Source organism: Phacochoerus africanus, chromosome 9 (genome assembly GCF_016906955.1).
Source record: "Phacochoerus africanus isolate WHEZ1 chromosome 9, ROS_Pafr_v1, whole genome shotgun sequence".
Classification (NCBI taxonomy): Eukaryota; Metazoa; Chordata; class Mammalia; order Artiodactyla; family Suidae; genus Phacochoerus; species Phacochoerus africanus.
The window spans coordinates 29547341-29569709 of NC_062552.1; the positions used below are offsets into that span (position 1 = coordinate 29547341).

Here is a 22369-nt window from a genome sequence, read left to right on the forward strand (position 1 = left end):
TGCTTAAGAGTTGACTTATCAGAAAGAGCCCATTATTAAGACAGGTTTTGTTTTTGTTTTTGTTTTTGCACGATTCCAGAAGGCCCACAGACTGGAAAACAACAGTAGGAGATGGAGAACACCTCCCATGAGGTACTTGTTGGAAGTCACCCTGGCTCCAGGTCTTTGCAGGAAGAATTAGGAAACTGTAGACACACCTGCCTGAACTTACGTGTGGCCAAGGCAAGTCTTTGAAAGCCATACAGAGGTAGGACCAGGGGAGAGGAAAAAGCCTTAAGCCTTACAACGTCCTTGAAATTCCAAGGATCAGGCCAAGTGCTTCTGTAGCCACATTATCACTGAAGACTGAGGCTGCCCAGACCCCAAAGCAAGGAGAGGCAAGGCCTGCACAGCAAGTCCACGTCAGCCACCCCAGAAGAAAGGGCAACCAACACCCAGATAACACTAGGGGAAAAAAAACAGAAATCATGCCCACCTCAAAAGACAAAAAGAATAGAATACTTCCTGGAAAAGCGGGAAAAATAACATATGATCTCCTCTTGAATTACCTTGAGTGAAATCATCTCTGTTGGTGAATATTTGATATTCAAATATACTGATAAAATAACCATGTCCTAGATTTATGTTTTTGCAAATATATATTTTCAAGTGGTTTCAAGTGAGGGTAGAAATAAAAGCATAATTGTGATAAAACTCATATCTGCAAGAATTAATCAACATACATTTTTCCCTCTGTCAGTAAAGAAACATCGCATTTATGATAAAACCTAAAAACATCAAAGTGGAAAGCATAACTAATCTTTAAGTGGGTTTAAAAGTACTGTCATTATATCTAAGTTGCCAGATTTAAAGAAATAAAAATGTCTTTAACCCACACATTTCCAGGAAAATGTCACTGTGACTTCACCTTGACACATGCCCTGACCACCCTCCCACCTGACACCACCAACTAATGGCTGGTGTGGTGTTTGATGAATGTTTACTCTTTCCGACCAGTGCTATATTTTCCACTGCACTGTCCAAATAAATCTAATAGGGTAAAATACAATTTATTTGCAGAGTTTTTAGTATTACAAGAACACATGAGATAAATTTTCATCAGAGAGTTTATTCTCCAAGTCTATGGGAAACAGGGTTTATTTCTACAGTGAACTTCTCACTAAAAACTGCCCAAGGAAGGAACCGAAAAGACAGCTGGGTGGAGAGAAGGCTGGATTCTCTGCATGGTGACATCGCTGACCCGCCAGTGGCAGGCCTAGGACTTCAGTGTGTAACGACCGCTGTTGACCTTTTTGAGATCCATGTGAAGATTCAGAGGTGAAGATGGCATTTAGGAATCTAACTGCAGAGCTAAGAAAGTGTGAGGGATGGTTAGTCTTAACCCATGCAAAGGAAAAAGAGAAACAAAAGGCTGAAATAAAAGACCTTTGTAGGTGCAAAGATGTGAAGAAAAATTATTAATTATTGTATCAATAACTAAAAGGATTAATTTTGCCCAAGAACCACAGACCACACTGCAGGCATCAATCATTTCTCTTTTGGCTATCTTTCCAGTGGGGATAAAAAGATAGGCAGCAATTCTCTTGTGATTTTGGAGGACAATCACCTTGACCACACCACGGGCTCAGGCCCAGGTGTGGTGAAGAGTCCAGTTTACTCATCCCACTGGGCTCTGGGGATCACAGGCCCACGGGCAGGAGAGCCCGCGGTCATCCCAGAGTGACCATTGTAAACCACCACCCTCCCAAACAAAAGGCAGCTGCCGCCCTCCTGGTGGAGCCCGGGGCACGGTGACCACCAAAAGGCGCCCCGCTGTCTCCTGCAGGCCCTTCCTCAACCCCTGACTCTTTGGCTGGACCTGGCTGCGTGGTAACTCAGCCTACAGAGACCCATACCCCTCAGCCAGGGACTTTAAGATGCCAGGTTTGCTATTTCTGGGCAAATGGGGCCAGTTCTCCTTCATTGTAAAGGGGTGACGACGTTCAGAACCCACAAAGACAGATAAACAGCAGTGCACACCAGAGCTCTTATGCAAAACTGAAGCTGCAGCAAACAAGTCGCCTCTTCTTCAAGCCTGACCTTCCCAGTCAAGTCTACACGGCCTGACTACTCCCAGCAAAATGTCTCCCACAGCATCTATCACCAAGTAATACATGATTTACTGTCTCTCCCCCTCCAGAACATAAACTCCAGGGGGTTGATATTTTTGTCTCCTTTGTTCACTGCTGTACCTCTGGTATCAAGGAGAGGTTCTGGAACATAGTAGATACTCAATAAGTATCTGTTAAAAAATAAAACACAGCCTTCACACAGATGCCTGGGAAAAGGCAGGCTGGCTCAGGCAGATCTGGGACAGTACAAAAGAAAATGACAAGACTATTATAAGGCTTCTGAGTCAAAAAGCACTGCTTCTTAGGGACCCCGTCAATAGCACCCTCACCATTCATATGTTTTAACCCGAGCTTCAATGCTTCATTCTTCTCTGACCGACATTCTTATTAAAAGCCTTGCTTTCCCTTAACAGCCGGCGCTCCCGTCCATCTAAACCATGGACGTGTAGACATTCCCTTGAGTCAACACCCCTCTGCGCCTCACCTGTTAGGAGTCCTGCTTTTCTGACTGAGCTGCACACAGCGACTGCACCACTGAGCTCCCACAACCCTGGGACCTCACAATCTCTCACGATAAAGAGAAATGCACATTGACAGGTACAAAACAGCTATTTGCTTATCTTTAAAATAAAATGATCCTACTCTACAAACAGGTAAAGCATCTGGAAAGATAGTGCCGAGTAACTTTTTTAAAAGCAAAAGCAAGAAAAAATAAATCAGGAGTTCCCATCATGGTACAGCAGAAACGAATCTGACTAGGATTCATGAGGAGGCGGGTTCAATCCCTGGCCTCACTCAGTTGGACGGGGATCCAGCATTGCCACAAGCTGTGATGTAGGTCACAGACGCGGCTCGGGTCCCGAGTTGCTGTGGTGTATACCAACAGCTGCCGCTCTGACTTGACCCCTAGCCTGGGAACCTCCATATGCCGCAGGTGTGGCCCTAAAAAGAAAGAAAGAAAGAAAGAGAAGAAAAAGAAAAAAATAAATCAAGAAAGATTTATAGGCACACGATGGGTAATAAAGACACTGTGGGTTGAAGAAAGCCAAGCATATACCTTTCTCCGCATTCCAACCCCTCAAGATTCCCAACTTGAAAAAATCTTCCAGAGGAAAACCCTCCTAGCATCAGAAGCCTGGCCCACTTTGGACATTAAACACACCCAGTTTATCTGGAGACAGTTCACAACCAGGACATGGTAATAAAGACACACTCTGTGAAACCTTAAACTAGTACCTCCTTACTGTCATTTTCTTCTAAGAGCACTGCACATATTAACAACAAATAGCCTACATTTTAAAATGTTGAGTAAAATGTCATTTTCATATAACATAATCCAGAAGCTATCACTGATAAGACAATGACTGAATGGTTAAAGTTGAAGCCCTCTACTTTTTTATTCCATTTTCATAGTTTAAGAATTGAAAGCATTTGGAAAAGAACCCCCAAAGCAATGATTACTAAGGCCACTTTTTAACTAGTACAGTGTTGGGAGGCTGGATAGTCACACCTGTTTTATTCTAATGATAGACTTCAATACATAATTTAATTGAAGATATGACTTAACTGGCCTTTTGACAATTCCTGAAAGCAAGTCCAACTGCTCAAGTCAGTGTTTAAATATTAATTATTGTACTGTGTTATGAAGAATTTGTGTTTCACATGCAATGGGAGGCATGGAGGTAAGAGTTAAACCCTTAACATTCACGTGTCTTTATTTCACATTAAAATACTTAGAAGAGGGGCTATGACAGAAATTTCATACAATAAAACTTTAAAAAATACATTCTAGAGACAGGGGAACTGCTAAGGGTACCTAAAATTGCCACTCAAGAACAACACAGACAAAGATTAGACTACTTTTACAAGAAATACTTTTAATTACATTCAAATTACTTTCCTAGAATATAGCTGATGTGAATATTCAAAGTCTTCTTTGAAAGAAAAGCCAAAAACATAACCAGTTAAACTAGTTAAGGTTTGTATCCATAAGTTAACAGGTTTAAAATGTATCAGGAAGTTCCCGTCGTGGCGCAGTGGTTAAGGAATCCGACTAGGAACCATGAGGTTGCAGGTTTGGTCCCTGCCCTTGCTCAGCGGGTTAACGATCCGGCGTTGCCGTGAGCTGTGGTGTAGGCTGCAGACGTGGCTCGGATCCCGCGTTGCTGTGGCTCTGGCGTAGGCCGGCAGCTACAGCTCCGATTCGACCCCTAGCCTGGGAACCTCCATATGCCGCGGGAGCGGCACAAAGAAATAGCAAAAAGACAAAAAAAATTAAAAAAATAAAATGCATCAGGAAAATGTGAATGATTACAGACTAACCCATTTATCAACCTCGAAAAATGATTATTAATTAATATTGGCTTAGTGCTTTATAAATTACACAGTATTTCATGCATATTCTTGTTTCTTTGTGCCATTTCAGGAGGCATTACTGCTGCCCCTTCACAACGATGAGGATGGAAGCCCTGGTGATTAAACACAGAGCTGTTTAAGCCTCGGTTCCGTTTACATGGCTGAGCAGACACACTATCTTCCAAACAACACGCCCACCCTTCCTCCTGAGAGCACGGGGTCCAGCACAGGCTCTGGGGTAAAAGAGACCGGGGTTCTAACTCGGGTCTGATCAGGAGGCTTGGAGCTCCTAGACCTGAATTACTGGTACCACCCTGCTTCTGCTCGAAGGCCACGAGGGCTGCTGGAGACGCAACACAGCAGTGCTGACCTGGCAGACTGCAAATTTATAATCTAGCAGTTTTCTCATAGGTAAAGGAGACGTAAATAATAAATGATACCTGGCTCCCAGGACTGTGTACAGTAGTAATCACGTGAAGCACCCAGGAAATGGCCACCCTGGATGGTCCTGCCACTTCTGGATCTTGGTGTTTCTTGGGGGTGAGCTCCTCTGCCTGGTCTGGAAGGGGGTCTTCCACCCTCGTCTCCTCACTCCTGGCGCCCTGGTGGCACCACACCCTTCTACTATGTCAGCTCCCCGCCTGCCTTACTGAACAGATGGGTGGCAGGCACAAGCCCCCAGCTCTGCTTCTTCCAACACCTGCTCACCAACCTGGAGTTGGACTTACAACCCGTGGGTCTCTCAACCCCTTCAGAGTCACTCCTTCACTCAGGCACCAAGCCACATGCCGGGCGACAGTGGGAAGTCAGAGCCCGTGGCTGTTCTTAGGGAGCGTGAGGGGGGGGGGTCCCCACACTGTAACAATCATCCTACAAGCCATTCTTCAGCGCCCCAGCTCTGTTCCTTACTCACTCCCCCAACAGCCAATTACCTGCCCTGCATCCTCACCTGCAGCATGTGGACAGTAATGACACCTATATCCGTAGATACATAGATCCATCTCTACAGTTCCACGTCCCTGATGTGCTGAGGGCTCAGTAAAGGCTGAGCATAGACTCTGAAACTAGCAGGTGCCGGGGTAAGTAACCAGCAGGTCACAGGAAGGACAGGCTAGCCTGACACAGAGCAATCAGCAAAGTTTCCACAGGTAGAACTTGGGCTGACTTGCCAAGGCTTCGTGTGACCTTAACTTTAATCAGGTTACGTGAAGGAATGGGGAGGAAGGTGGGGGAAGAGGGAACCGGGGGCTGAGGGTCTGCTTTAGGAAGCGTGCAGCATGCAGACTAATGGAATACACTTGAGGCTGTGCTCTTGGGAGCTCTCGGCCCCTCAGCAAAAGGGGCAGAAACCTGGGGGGAAGATGGAGCCTGATTCCTGTCCCCCCATAGCAAGCATATTTGTAGCTTCATCTACTTTTACATGTTGGGGGATCTGTGTGAGATTTCACTTAGAAGGAGGATTTTTCCACTTAAAAATGTTTACAAAATACTACTGTAGTTTATCTGTGGTGCAGAATCTAGGAGAGCAGATGAGAGTGTGTGAACTGAGCGGACTCCACACCTGTGCCCTGCGGCAGCTCTTTCCCACTGTCTCCATGTCACGTGGCACATTTCAAATGACCTTTGTAAACACTATGGAGTACACGGAAGCAGCCACTCACAGATGAGGGCAACCGACTCTGAGGAGCTCAGGCCCAGCCAGGCATCCTCAGGGCTCAGGACCCACCCAGGAGCAGTGCGTCTGCGGAGAGGTCCGGTGCACACATGCCCGTAGAGCTGGCTCGTATCTGACCTGCAGCAGGAAAGGGGCAGCCATACCCAGGCTCACACTCAAGCTGCCAACAGAAATGGACCAGAGAACAGACAGCTGAAGATTTCAACGCCTCCGTTTTGCTAGGCTAATGACCACTCCAGATCCCTGTGCGGCAACATCTAAAACATGGGCTCTCAATCTGCCTGGGACCCATGGGCTGAGGGCCCGCCTCCAGAGCCTGACACAGAGCCAGCATTTCTGACAAATTCCCACGTGATGCCCAAGCGGGAGAACCACTGGTCTTAAAAAGAACCCCAGGAGTTCCCTGGTGGCTCAGTGGGTTAAGGATATAGCAATGATGCTACCGTGGCACAGGTTCGATCCCTGAACCCTGGCTTGGGGAACTTCTGCATGCCTCAGGTATGGTCAAAAAAAAACCTAATGGTAAATACATTTTATACACGCACACCCCGCCTTCCAAACACTTAATCCTAGAGGTCCCTGTTTAATGGCACAGGTCTGCTCTAAGTCACGATGGAAGCTGGATTCTAGGACAAAGAAGCATTTTGAATGTGCCAAGTGTGGCCTGACCCAATTAGAGCAACTCAGAGCAGAGGAGACCTTGGCGCACAACCCCCTGGGACGGGAATTCAGCTATACAACACGTCCCTGAGCTATAATGCACTAACATCCCAGGGGGCAGGGTCCGAGCAATCCAGAGCAGCACTGCTGCCAGTGATCTGAGGAAGAGGACACAGTCCTTTGAATTTATTAGACAAATTATCTAGTTCAATTTAATTCTTAATAAAGCTAGTGGCTAAAGTGATTTAATAGCCAAGTTCCACGTGAAAGAATATTTTAGTGGTATGTTCCTTCGTGCTTTCAATACAGCTTTGATTAATTTTATCTTTTGCACACAGGGTGAGGCTTTTTCTCAGGTAGACTGGCATGTAAATTAATAGCATAACTAAGAAAAATGTGCATGAGACTGTACAATGGTTAATTAAATATATTTTATATGCATAAAGCATAGGTGCATTTATTTCAGGAATCTCAGAAATTACTTAAGGAATAAGACATTCGAAGCTGTGAATATCTCTCATAGAATCATTCACAAATCCAAAAAATCCTGTCTGACACCTAAGTGCAAACATGCCCAACCCCCACCAACAAGGGCAACTGAGAAAGCTTTAAATTTTTAATATATCATAAACATTCATACTTAATACAATTAAATCTAAGGTAAAAATCCTACATTATGAAACTAATGTTTGGGGAGTAAGGTATGCCCTGAAGCAATTAGTTTGCTACAGGTTCAATGGATGTTCTCTAGAAATGGTTGATGTGTTAATACTGAAACCCCTTACCCTCTAGTATAATACGCATCCAAATAAAAATATACTGACAAGGTCAAGCCCACAGAGAGGTTGAAAGCAGAGACTTAAAAATGACAACCAAAAATCGCTGAATACCCAAACAAGCTGACAAAAACAAAGATTGGGTGAACAAATAGTAACAAATAATGGAAGAAAAACAACAAATAATGGGAGAGGAAGCAACATCCTGGCCGCTCTCCCGGGTTCCTTGTTCCTGTGCTCCTGTGTGTGGCCTTGCTTTCCCATCTCTCCTAATCCACGTCATCAATTCCTTCAAACCCCAATTCGAGCCTGGTCTTCAGTGCACCTTCCCTAACCTGAACTTCAGAGGCCTCTCAGTGATACCCCTCTTTTCCCCATCATGCTGTGTAACTGTTTTCTAGTTATATCTCTCTCTCAATTCTCCCTATGACCAAAGAGATTAAAATCTTAAAGCAAAAGGCTTCTAAAGATCAATGTTGGCCCATATAAACCCATGTTTAGAGATGGCAAATTCCTTTAAGCCAAGCGGGAATATAAATGGGAACTCTAGTCATACCATTTTCTTTCTGTCAGTAAACTTCACAACATAACCAGATTCATCACGCAATTTTAGTAAATACTCAAAGCTATGAAATTACGTATCTTTAACTAGATGACAGTGACCAGTGGCCCTTTACAGCTGGTCCTAGTGGGCAGTCATTTATTCGGCAAGACCACTTCCTACTGGCCCACTCATTCATCCATCTTTGGTGATGCCCACAGAATTACCTTGAGCCCCAAGTACAGTCACAGTTCAGGATCCCACCACCCCTAAGATGGGTTACACTCTCCCATCCAAGGTCCTCTGATAATGCTGCCCCTCCATGTGGAACCCTGTCTTTTTTTGGTGAACCCCTAACTTCACCTGGCAAATATAACCTCCTCACTCAGGCACGTTCTCCCATTAGCTCCCCCAGTGTACAGAGCCCTGTGACCAGCTGCATCCCAGCCGTGAGTGAACCGAGTGCGTCTGCTATCCAGGAGGCCCTAACACCTCATAAGTAGGGGCTGCACCTTCACTGCAGTATCTTGAGAAGGGCACCTGCCCATGGTCAATACTCAATACAAGTCTGCTGAGTGACGGGCACAAAGCAGATGGAGTGTGTACGTACATCACACACGTGCACACACATATACATCTTCGTACTTTTAATAAGAGTCATAATTCGATTAAGGTATTATTTAAATATCAGTAACTGAGGACATACTGTATTTCTGGACATTAATTAAAATAATGATAACTGGTTACCACTTCTTATACACTTGTATATTCCTCCAACCTATATTCTGATTTAGAGAAACACACAGATGACAACAAATTTAGCTAGCTACTAAAAGACTATTAATATACCTCTATCTAAAAAGAAAAATGTAATAAATTACTTTCTCATACTGAAAGCCACTTTTTAAAACTCTGGCAGAACGGACCACATAGCCAGCAAACTTCTAATAGCTGCCAGGTCTTGTGCTAATCCCTGAGTGGAAAAATCATAGTCCTTGCAATCAAGTAGCTCAAAATCCACTGTGATGATGCACATGCAAACATAAATGCTACAATTTTATAACAATTATAAAGACGATATGTACAAAGTTCAAGAAAAGTAAATCACTACAGGTATTCTATTCTTAATACGGCAAAAGAAAAAAGAGAGAGAACTATAATTACTAAATAAATGAAGTGTAAGAAAATAAACCAGAAGCCCTGCCCTCTGCTCTGATAATCTTTAAGGGCTCTTAACTTTTTATGCCATGGACCCCTTGGAAAGGCAATGATAAAAAATACCTTCTAATGTATAAAATCAATAACGTCTATCACAAATTTCAAGTCACACTAAAATTCTTGATTTACTTTAGCTTCAAGTTCACTATAAATGGAATGACAGCACATTAACAAGTAAGTAACTGTGTGGGACTATGCTGTGAGTTACATGAAGGAATATGAGGAAAGTAGGTCAAACTTCCCAGTTCTCAGAGTATTTATTTCTAGGGGATTTATTATTCAGCTCATTCAATAAACAGGTACAGGCGTTTCCATCATGGCTCAGTGGTAACGAACCCAATGAGTATCCATGAGGACGTGGGTTCGATCTCTTGCCCTGCTCAGTTAGTTAAGGATCTGGGGTTGCTGTGAGCTGTGGTGTACGTCACAGACACGGCTCGGATGCCGCCTTGCTGTGGCTGCAGTGTAGGCCTGTGGCTATAGCTCTGATTTGACCCCTAGTCTGGGAATTTCCATACACATGGGTGCAGTCCTCAAAAGACTAAATAAATAAATTAAATAAATAAATACGAGTTCCTACCATGAATCAGGTAGGTTCTAGGTGCCTGAACACACAGCAGTGAACAAGAACAAGCTGCCACTTCTATGTAGTTTCATTCTAATTGTACATGATAGATAATAAACAAACATGAGGCAGTGATAAGTGCCCCAAATTATTAGAGCGTAAGCTGGCAGCACATGACCAGGAGCCTGATAGGGGCCACCTCTACATAATATTAACACCTGAAAACAGTCTTAAAAGAATAGAAAATGAACCAAACCAAACAACCCTGCATAAGCATCTTATAGACAGATGGCTACCTGTTACACAGAGGAGGACTTAGTACATGGAATTCCTAATAAAAAAATGACTAACAGTGAGCATCAAAACCATCTGCTGCTTCCACAAACACATTATTACTATTCAAAAATGACTGTAAGAGAAAAGGAGAATCTGTAGACTCTGGTACAAAAATAATGCTTGACCTTAATAAAAGGTATCCAGGAACAGGCTACTTCAACATTTACCTTCTGGATGGCAGTTACAAAACTAATGCATACAGTTTTAGATCACTGTGTCAATAAATACAGACAACAAACTCCCCTCCAATATTAAATACAACCTTAGACAGGAAAGTAAAGTATTAAAAAGAGACAAACAAAAACACTAAATAAATGCCTGCAACAAACCAAGCAAAGGAAGATGCAAGCCAGACTCAGTTCTGCTTCAGAAGTCAGTTCCCAGGGAACAGAGGGTCATTTTTGGAAGGGAGGTGGGAAAGGCAAGTTCAGTTCCGGGCAGGCAGCAGCAGCGGCAACAGCACAGCTCAGAAGCCCTGGAGGTACCGATTGCTTTCTGCTCCACAAAGCACTGGTCGGGTACCCTGGTTTCTACCCAGAGACACAAAGCAATGTACCTGAGAAAGTTTCCACCAGGGCCTGAGCACAGAAAGAATCAGATGTGTGGTCACCTGGGAAACCACATAAAGGAGAAACTGAAAATTTTCCCCAAATTATCCTGCACTGTCAGGAAACAAGCTACTCAATACGAGTGATTTTCCAAAACCTTCCTGGGTTCAACATCCAAGTCTTTTCATCAGAGCCCTACTAAAAATGTCTAATACAGATCCTCCACAACCATTCTCCGCAGACAGTATTTTAGGCAATCAGCTCCTACACCTCTTGAGTGTTTTTAATTGAATGTACCACTTAACAAGTAGGTGCAGTGATTAAGTTGAAGAGACTATTCTCAAAAACTAAGGGATACTAAATTACATTTCACTGAAAAAATATGTAAGAAGATATCCTTGAGGAAAACATGAACATTTAGTTATAAAACAGGCTCTGCAACAACACACAGTAAATCTTAAGTGTAACTTAAAACTTTTAGTCAGAATATTATATTTGCTATAATCAATAATAAGCTAATGGAAATACAGACTGCTATATATTACCTAGAAAGGTAAAAATTATTTATTGATTTTCTTTTACAATAATTTGTTTAAGAAAATGACTTTTACACTGTAAAATAAAAATCCTATTTGAAAAAAATTTTTAAACACACAGGTTAAAAAATAACTAAATACGGAGGAAAACAGGGAGCCACACCAGTACACCCAGAAGCAGCTGGTCAGTGAAGGAGGCACAGGCTCCCCGCCTACAGCCCTCTTCCAGCCGAGCTCAGAGCGCACGCCCGGCTACACACACCTCAACTTCTCCCTCTTCACCGCAAACCCGCAGCTCACAAGGACCTGTCTCCTGGGGTGCTTAATTTTCTACCATGAGGGTGTCCAGACCTTGGGTCAAACGTTATTCTGGATGTGTCTGTGAGGGTGTTTCCGGATGAGGTTAACCTGTGAACCAGCAAACGGAGTGAAGCAGGATGCCCTCCCCAGGTGGGTCCTGCCCACCTGTGAGTAAGAGGCTCCTTACTCCTGCCTGCTGTGAACTCACACGTGGCCTTTCTCCAGCTTCCGTGCTCAAACTGCAACACTGGCTCTTCCTGGTATCAAACCCGCAGGTCCTTCAGGGTGGACCTCGGCTATCACCTCCAGGGTCCCCAGCCTGCTGCCCAGAGACCCTGGGACTCGCCAGCCTCCATCACGACATGAGCCATTCCTTGTAATCCATCTCTTTTGGTGTAGACACACACGCGCGCACACACACACACACACACACACACACTCTGTTGATTCTGTTTCTCTGAAGAGCCCTGATACACCTTCCTAGTTAATATATCAAATTCCTAATAAAAAGATCGAAAAACATTTCCAAGTAATAATATACAATGATGTCAATGACAGCAAGGTTCTCACATAGCTTGATGAAAATCTAATTTGAAGCCTTTGCAGCATTTCATGGCATGTACCCAAATTTCACAACTGTTTACAGTTCCTCACCAGATTAATTTACTCCCTAGTGAATACATACAGAGGGCACAATCAGACTCATAATCAGAGATTTATGTGCTCAGGATACCAGCTGCACTAACGTTTATGACAGAGTCAGACACAACCAAGCATTCACTAACGGGTGGGTGATTAAACAAATTATATCACTTTACAAGGGTGTGTTGTCATGCAACTAACATAAATTATATTTTCAAAAAATATTCAACAGCTTGGGAAAATGATAATATGTCAATTTTTAATGGGAAAAAATGCAATGATATCTAGCAATTTGGACTATAGAAAAAGGCTAAAATATTGACAGCAATTATTCCTAAATGGGGAAATGATAGGAAAGTTTTCTGTATTTGTCGTATTCCTATAATCAGGATGCCTTACTTTAAAATAAAAGAAGTAGGAGTTCCCGTCGTGGCGCAGTGGTTAACGAATCCGACTAGGAACCATGAGGTTGCGGGTTCGGTCCCTGCCCTTGCTCAGTGGGTTAACGATCCGGCGTTGCTGTGAGCTGTGGTGTAGGTTGCAGACGCGGCTCGGATCCCGCGTTGCTGTGGCTCTGGCATAGGCCGGTGGCTACAGCTCCGATTCAACCCCTAGCCTGGGAACCTCCATATGCCGCGGGAGCGGCCCAAGAAATAGCAACAACAACAACAACAACAACAAATAAATAAAATAATAAAATAAAAGAAAATAAAAGAAGTATAATAGCAGTCTAATAAAAATTATTCAAAATTATATTTAAAGAAAATTATTCAGTGATAAATTTAAGATCCAATGGACAATTATCAATGAAGACAGTTTTAAAAACAAATCTGTAAAAATTTTAAGAGTTTTTTACAATATACTATAAAAGAGGCTGAACACGTCATTAAGTCTAAAGCTAAAGTCATCTTATGGACTGAACTATGTCCTGAAATTCAGATGCTGAGGTCCTACCTTTATGTGTTGGGAGACAGGACCTTTAAAGAGGTGATGGAGGTTAAGTGAGAGCATAAGGGTGGGACTCTCTTCTGGGGTCCTGGAAGAGGCATGGACACAGAGGGGACACAGCTGGGAAGGTGCAGCTGAAAGCCAAGAGAGGCTTCAGGAGAAGCCAGAAGTGCCACCTGGAGAGTACAGGTGTGCTGTCTACAGCAGCCGGTCTATGCTATCTTCCTACAGCAGTCCTAGCAAACTGATGCAGGACATGGTAAAGCATCACTGTATAATGTACTTGGTAAACATTCTTTGTTCTGTAGTTTCTCTTTCCTAGGAAGAAGAAAACCAAGAAGTAAACAAAAAACTTCACCTCATACCACAATGCCATGGTACAGAGGGGCCAAAAACTGAAGCTTCAAAATAAAATATTAGCTAGTATATTAAAGAGAAATAGGAACAGGAGTGGGAATCTGAGAACTATGAACAGATTTAAAGGCAGTTCTCAGGCTGACGGTGATAAGTGTCCATTGAAAAATTCTCTGATAAAAACCCTTCAGAAAGTGGGCATAGAGGGAACCTACCTCAACATGATAAAGGCCACATATGACAAACCCAGAGCTAACATCATTCTCAATGGTAAAAAGCTGAAAGAAATCTCGCTGAGATCATGAACAAGACAAGAATATCCACTCTTGCCACTACTGTTTGACATAGTTTTGGAAGTCCTAGCCACGGCAATCAGAGAAGAAAAAGAAATAAAAGGAATCCAAACTGGAAAGGAAGAAGTAAAACTACAACTCTTTGCAAATGATATGATACTATACCTAGAAAATCCTGAAGATGCTACCAGACACCTGTTAGAGCTCATCAATGAATTTGGCAAAGTCGCAAAATTAATACACAGAAATTGACCACATATTTATATACTAATAATGTAAGATCAGAAAGAGAAATGAGGGGAACAATCCCATTTACCATTGCATCAAAAAGAATAAAAATACCTAGCAATAAGCCTACCTAAAGAGACAAAAGACTTGTACTCTGGAAACTATAAGAGACTGATGAAAGAAATCAAAGATGACACAAACAAATGGAAAGATATATTATACCATGCTCTTGGACTAGAAGAATCAATATTATCAAAATGACTATACTACCCAGGGTACTCTACAGATTCAATGCAATCCCTACCAAATTACCAAGGACATTTTTCACAGAACTCGAACAAAATATTTTAAAGTTTGTTCAGAAGCACAAAAGACCCAGAATAGCCAAAGACATCTTGAGAAAGAAAAATGGAGCTGGAGGAATCAGGCTTCCTGGCTTCAGACTATGCTACAAAGCTAATAAAGTCATCAAAACCATATGGCACTGGCATAAAGACAGAAATATAAATCAGTGGGACAGGATAGAAAGCACAGAACTGAACCCACACACCTACGGTCAACTAAACTGTGACAAAGGAGGCAAGAATATATACAATGGAGAAAAGAGAGTCCCTTTAGTAAGTGGTGCTGGGAAAACAGGAGAGCTACATGTAAAAAAGAATGAAATTAGAACACTCCCTAACACCACAGACAAAAATAAACTCAAAATGGATTAAAGACCTAAATGTAAGACCAAATGCTATAAAACTCTTAGAGGAAAACATAGGCCAAACACTCTCTAACATAAACCAGAGCAGTATCTTCTCAGGTCCACCTCCTAAGAGTAATGATAATAAAAACAAAAAGAAGCAAATGGAAACTAATTAAACTTAAAAGTTTCTCTACAGCAAAGGAAACCCTAAACAAAATGAAAAGACAACCCACAGAACAAGAAAAAATATTTGCAAATGAAGCAACTGACAAGGGATTCATCTCTAAAATATACAAACACCTCCTGTAGCTCAATACCAAAAAAAAAAAAAAAAACAACCCCATCAAGAAAATGGGCAAAAGATCTAAACAGACAATTCTCCAAAGACGATATGCAGATGGACAAAAAACACATGAAAAGATGTTCAACATCACCAATTATTAGAGAAATGCAAATCAAAACCACTATGAGGTACCATTTTACACTGGCCATCATGCCCATCATCAAAAAGTCTACAAACATTAAATGCTGGAGAGGGCATGGAAAAAAGGTAGCCCTATTTCACTGTTGATGGGAATGTAAATAGGTGCAACCACTGTGGAAAACAGTATGGAGATTCCTCAGAAAACTAAAAATAGAATACCACTTGATCTAGCAAACCCACTCCCGGGCATCCATCCAGAGAAAACCATGCCTAGAAGAGATACATGTACCCCAATGTTCACTGCAGCACTATTTACAATAGCCAAGACATGGAAACAACCTAAATGTCCATCAAAAGAGGAATGGCTAAAGAAGATGTGGTACATACACACAATGGAATACTACTCAGCCATAAAAAGGAATGAAATAATGGCATTTGCAGCAACATGGATGGACCTAGAAATCATCGTGCTAAGTGAAGTTAGTCAGACAGTGAGACACCAACATCATATGCTATCACCTACGTGTGGAATCTAAAAAGGACACAGTGAACTCCTTTGCAGAATAGATACGGACTCACAGACTTTGAAAAACTTATGTTTTCCAAAACAGATAGGCTGGGGGTGAATGGGATGGGCTGGGGGTCTGAGGTGGAAATGTTATAAAATTGGATTGCAATGATCACTGTACAACTATAAATGTAACAAAATTCATTGAGTAAAAAAAAAAAAAAAAAAAAAAAAGGAGTTCCCGTCGTGGCGCAGTGGTTAACGAATCCGACTAGGAACCATGAGGTTGCGGGTTCGGTCCCTGCCCTTGCTCAGTGGGTTAACGATCCGGCGTTGCCGTGAGCTGTGGTGTAGGTTGCAGACGCGGCTCGGATCCCGCGTTGCTGTGGCTCTGGCGTAGGCCGGTGGCTACAGCTCCGATTCAACCCCTAGCCTGGGAACCTCCATATGCCGCGGGAGCGGCCCAAGAAATAGCAACAACAACAACAACAACAATAACAAAAGACAAAAAAAAAATTATCTGTCAAAGATTCTGCACAATACAACAAAATGTGTTCTAAGCAGTTTTCACTTTATGTGTTCTCAACATTTCCTGGTCCTGAAAATACATGATATGTGCGTGTGTATACACATCTACACACATGCATACACACCCCTCAGGAAACGGAACTCAGCGTGACGAAAACTCAGTTACAAGGACTCTGACAGTGTCCCTACCAGGAAGACTCAGTCAAGCCTTACTCTGTATCTCACGTCAGTGGCTCAACCTTACCCTTTAAATTTAATCTACTTTCCAAATCTTTTGTTTAGCAACTAATGGATTAATACATGAGTTTCTTTTTACCTAAATGAAACTGTGGACACATTATCTTTTGGAATTTTCAACTTCATTTCCGAGTATATCAAGAAACAAACTTTTCTGGAGTTCCTGTAGTGGCGCAGCAGAAATGGATCCAACTAGGAACTACGAGATTGTGGGTTCAATCCCTGGCCTCAATCAGTGGGTTAAGGATCTGGCGTGGCCGTGACCTGTGGTGTAGCTCAAAGACGCAGCTAAGATCCTGTGTTGCAATGGCTCTGGCATAGGCCAGCGGCTACAGCTCCAATTAGACCCCTAGCCTGGGAACCTCCATATGCCATGGGTGCGGCCCTGGAAAAAGACAAAAGACAAAGAAAAAAAAACTTTTCAGGCTTCAGACCGAATTAAAATTTGAGTGACTGCTCTGATTTTTCAAAATTACCTTGTCTGGATCCATCTTTCCTTTGATAAATTCTTGCTTCCAGAACTGTAACGCCTGTTCCAAGGTCAAACCAATGCCCTTCAGGAAGAGCCCATACTGCATGCGGCCCCCATGTCGAAGATGGTGATTTTCCCGCAGGGCTCTGTGTAACTGACGCATGCAAGGAGGGAAGGATTTGGTAGAGAGCTGCAAGATAAAAGAGGGTTTGTTATGTGTAGATTTATCGGGTCCCCCACAATATATGTTGCAAAATCAATCTAATTTGCAAATTATAAATTCAATCTAATTGGAATAAAAGCAAAAACCGTAAGGAAGTATTACTGTTTTACTGTGATTACAGATGAACTCTTTTTCTTATTAATACATTTATATTGATTACATATGAAAACGGTATGTTTTATTTAACCCAGTATATCTAAAATATCATTAAAATTTTTTTCTCAAATTTTTCTTTTGAGATAACGTTAGATTCCTGTGCAGTTACAGGAAATAATAGAGAAATGCCTGTACCTAGTTCCCCCCAAAGGTAAACTATAGTATATTCATCACAACCAGGAGGACACTGACACAACCCACTACTCTCAGACCTTCTCAGTGGCGCCCACCGGCTCACTTCTGTGTGTCTGTGCATTTAATGTTACGTAATTTTATCCCATGTTTGGTTCATGCATCCACCACAAAGACCCCCCATATTTCCTTTTTATAACCCCTGCCCTGCCCCCTGCTATTCTCTAACCCTTGCCAACCACTAATCTGTTCTCCACTTCTATAATTTTGTCATATCAAGAGTGTTATATAAATAGAATCATATAGTTTAATGTTCTGAGCATAACTCTTGCAAAATTCATCTAACTTGCTGCAGGTATCAATTCCTCATTCCTTTTCCATTGCTGAGTAACAGTCCATGGTGTGGCTGTATCTCCACTTGTTCAACTGTTCACTTGCTGGATGATATTTGGGTTGTTTCCGGTCTGAAGCTATTTCAAATAAATGAACGTACAGGCTTTTCCTGTGAACCTAAGATTTCATTTTCCTAGGATAAATGATTCAAAGTATGATTGGTGAAAAGTACAATAGATGAACTTTTAAAATAGGCCAAATACAAAGTAAAACAGAAAAATGACAAGTGGTTCACAAAAGGTGAATTCAAATAACTACATTAAAGAAATTAACCACTAAGAGAAAGCCTCTCCACCCCTCTCCCCACCCCTCCTCCACCTCTGCACCCACCCCCCTCAATCCGCAGTGCCAGCTGCACACTCATTTACTGACCAGCAACAATGTCTAACCTTTTCTGCCCCCACCCAGTTCAGCGAGGCCTCCAGCCTCCCCCAGAGGACTACAGGAAAGCCGCCTCCCTCAAGTTCATGGGTCCCTGCCTCTTACTCCATGCTGTTACCAAATTATTTTCTCTTCCAAAAACATCAATGAACAGTCACCATCCTTAATAGGAACCTGTAGTTTGTCACAATGTCTGTTACAATACTTTCCAATTATACGTAACAGAACAAATATTTATTGGATGTTTTGGGAAACAAGATGAATAAAACAACGGGAGTTCCCCCTGTGGTTCAACGGTAATGAATCCATCCCTGAGGATGCAGGTTTGATTCCTGGCCTCACTCAGTAGCTTAAGGATCTGGTGTTGCTGTGGCTGTGGTATGCTGGCAGCTGCAGCTCTGATTTGACCCTAGCCTGGGAACTTCCATATGCCACAGATACAGCCCTAAAAAGCAAAAGCAAAAACAAAAAACAAAAATAAAAATAAAAAATAAAAACATCACTTTCCCCTTTAATTGGGTTACATGAAAGAAAAGAAACAAACTCATACAATAAGTTATATGATAAGGCTCCAGCACAGCACCAGTCAGTGACGTGGAAGCACTGTGACAGGGAGGGAAGCAAAGCCCAGTGAATATAAAGAATCAGATAATATTTTATGTCAATATTAACATCCATTGATGGACCAGCATTTAGAAGATCAGTATCAATGTATCTCCAGAACAAGAATCTGGTTTTCCCGTTTTCTTTTTTTTTTTTTGTCTTTTGTCTTTTTAGGGCCATGCCCATGGCATTTGAAGGCTCCCAGCTAGGGATCAAATCGGAGCTGTAGCTGCTGGCCTATGCCACAGCCACAACAACGCCGGATCTGAGCCACACTTGTGACCTACACCATAGCTCATGGCAACGCCAGATCCTTAACCCACTGAGTGAGGCCAGGGATCAAACCTGCAACCTCATGGTTCCTAGTCGGATTCATTTCCACTGCACCACAACAGGAACTCCTGGTTTTCCCATTTTCAAACGCTCAAGGTATAAAGGTGAGAGCTCCTCTGCTGTCGCCAAAAGTGAACCTAACAACTCACAATGTGGCAGGTGCAAGGGAAGGCTAGATGTGCATCATCGCATTACCATGGAAACCAATCATCATAGAATTTTGTGAGCGGGTGGGGGGAGGAGGATCAAGATGGTGGAGGAGTAAGACATCATGCTCACCTTCTCCCACAAACACATCAAAAAAAAACCATCAACATGTAGAACAATTCACACAGAACATCTACTGAATGCTGGTAGAAGACCTTAAACCTTCAAAAAGGGCAAGAGGAGTTCCATCGTGGCACAGTGGTTAACAAATACGACTAGGAACCATGAGGTTGCGGGTTTGATCCCTGGCCTTGCTCGGGGGGTTAAGGATCCAGCGTTGCCGTGAGCTGTGGTGTAGGTCGCAGATGCAGTCTGGATCCCACGTTGCTGTGGCTGTGATGTAGGCCTGTGGCTACAGCTCCGATTAGACCCCTAGCCTGGGAACCTCTATATGCCACAGGAGCAGCCCTAGAAAAGACAAAAAAAAAAAAAAAAAAGACAATAAAATAAAATAAAATAAAAAATAAAGGGCAAGAAACCCTCCACATAATTGCGTAGAACAAAAGGAAAAGAAAGAGAGAGAAAGGAATCAGGACCAGACCAGCAGTCTGGAGAGGGAGCCGTGAAAGAGGAAAGGAACCCACACCTAACTGACAGGGAGATCAGCAAAGGAGGGACCTCAAAGTCGAGGAGAAAAGCACAGCAGCTGACTGAGGACAGCAAGCAGAGGGAGAGCCACAGAGACCATCAGTACCACCACCCCAGACACCACAGCCTGAGACACTTGGGCAGAAGCTGGGTGCCAAGACTCAGGCTCCAGAGGTCAGTTGCAGGGAGAAGACTAGGGTTGGCAGTGTGGAGACAGCCTGAGGGGCTAGGGAGCCATGTGCCATGGGCTAGGGAATGGAACGACATAACCGAGGGAACCTGGGAGGAGGTCTGGGCCTGCAGGAGAAGCAAGGCTCCACTGGTGGAGAGGGCACAAGGAGGAGGGGCAGATGGCCACAGGAATCTTTCTTAGCAAGCGCATGGACTCTCAGGCAGCAGGACACCTCTTGCACAGGGAACAGGTGGCAGAGCACCTCTTGCATGGTCTGCAAATGGAGGGGCAAACTCAGTCATCTCAGACATGAGAGGTGTGCATAGCCCGCCACCACTAGGGGTCAGTGAACAGGCACCACCTGCGGCTGCAGTCATCTCAGGGGTCCGCACAGAGGGCACTGCAACCAAGCACCACCCGTTGTTGCTCTCACTCTCCTGAGACTGCATATGCCCTGCTATTGCCACTGCCAAACACGCTGGGTGCCACCTACACCTCCCGGAGGGACACTGCCACTTCCCCAGGCCCTGCAACTAGGAGCAGCCTGTGCCACCTCCTTGTGGGTCCTTTGAACCGTCAAGGGCCCAGCAACTAGGCACTGGCTACTAGCTCTGTCCCCTGCCTCCATCTCCCTGGAGGCATGTGCAGGCCATACAAGAGCACACCTCAGCCTGCACGCACTGAGACAGAAAGCATCCAAACCAAAAGCAGCCCTCAGGCCAAAAAAATAAACAAATAGTAGGCCCTCACAAAATATCCAGGGGTGCTCAAGCAATAGCCCTCCAAGACGACAGTAGTTGTTTTCCCTAAACTCACAGGATAACAAAAATATGAGCAAAATGAAGAAGCTCATGAACCATTCCCAGTTAAAAGAACAGGAGAATTCACTTGAAGGAGCAAATAACAAAACAGACCTCTGCAATCTAACAAACACCGAGTTCAAAAGGACAGTGAAAATACCAAAGGAATTAAAAGCGAATATGAGGCATTAAGAGCAGATATGAACAGTAATGCACATTACTTTAGAAAGGAACTAGAAAATGTAAGGAGGAGCCAAGAAAAATTAGAAAATTCATTTGCAGAGATGCAAGCTGAGTTAAAGGCACTGAAGAGCAGAATGAATGATGCAGAGGAACGAACTAGTGACTTGGAAGACAGAATAATGGACATCATCCAATCAGGACAGCAGACAGAAAACCAAATGAAAAAACATGAAAACAATATAAGAGATCTATAGAATAATATAAAGTGGCCCAATCTACGCCTAATAGGGATTCTAGAAGGAGAAGAAAAAGAAAAGGAGGATTGAAAATATATTTGAAGAAATCATGGCTGAACACTTTCCAAATCTAAAGGAAACATGTATCAAGATATGGAAAGCACAGAGGGCTCCAAACAAGTTGAACCCAAACAGGCCCACACCAAGACATATTATGACAAAAATGACAAAAGTTAAAGAGAGGATTCTAAAGGCAGCAAGAGAAACACAAAGTGTTAACTATAAGGGAACCCCCATAAGGCTATCAGCTGATATCTCTACAGAAGAGAGCAGCAAGATATATTCAAAGTTCTAAAAGGCAAAAATTTTGCAGCCCAGAATAATCTACCCAGCAAGGGTATCATTTAAAACAGAAGGAGAAATAAAGAATTTCTCCAAACAAAAACTAAAAGACTACAGCAATACTAAACCCATTCTAAGAGAAATACAGAATGGTCTCTCTAAATAGGAAAAGAAATAAGAAGATACAGGATGGAGGAAATCTCAATTGGAAAATAATTTACTTAGTCACTGTATGCAGATGACATGATACTATACAGAGAAAACCCTAAGGACTCAACCCCAAAACTACTTGAACTGATTCATAAACTCAGCAAAGTAGCAGGATATAAGATTCACATTCAGAAGCCAGTCACATTTCTGTATACCAGCAAGGAAATATTAGAAAGGGAATACAAAAATACGATACCTTTTAAAATTGCACCTCACAAAATCAAATACCTCGGAATACACCTGACCAAGGAGGTAAAGGACCTATATGCCGAGAACTATAAAACTTTCATCAAAGAAATCAAAGAAGATGGAAAGAAATAGAAAGATAGTCCATGTTCCTGGATTGGGAAAATCAATATTGTAAAAATGGCCATACTACCCAAAGCAATCTACAGAGTCAATGCAATCCCTATCAAATGAAAACCCAGGACAGTTTTCACAGAACTAGAACAAACAATCCAAAC

General features: G+C 42.8%; 1 protein-coding gene across 7 annotated transcripts in view; it reads right to left on the reverse strand.

Annotated features, from left to right (window-relative positions):
• PRIM2 (DNA primase subunit 2) overlaps positions 1–22369 on the reverse strand; it is a 373431-nt gene that overhangs the window by 80300 nt on the left and 270762 nt on the right. For all 7 annotated transcript variants that reach the window (XM_047794656.1, XM_047794660.1, XM_047794657.1 and 4 more), the window contains one exon: positions 16951–17136. In XM_047794656.1, coding sequence (XP_047650612.1) covers positions 16951–17136 — 186 coding nt within the window. The remainder of the gene's footprint in view (positions 1–16950; positions 17137–22369) is intronic.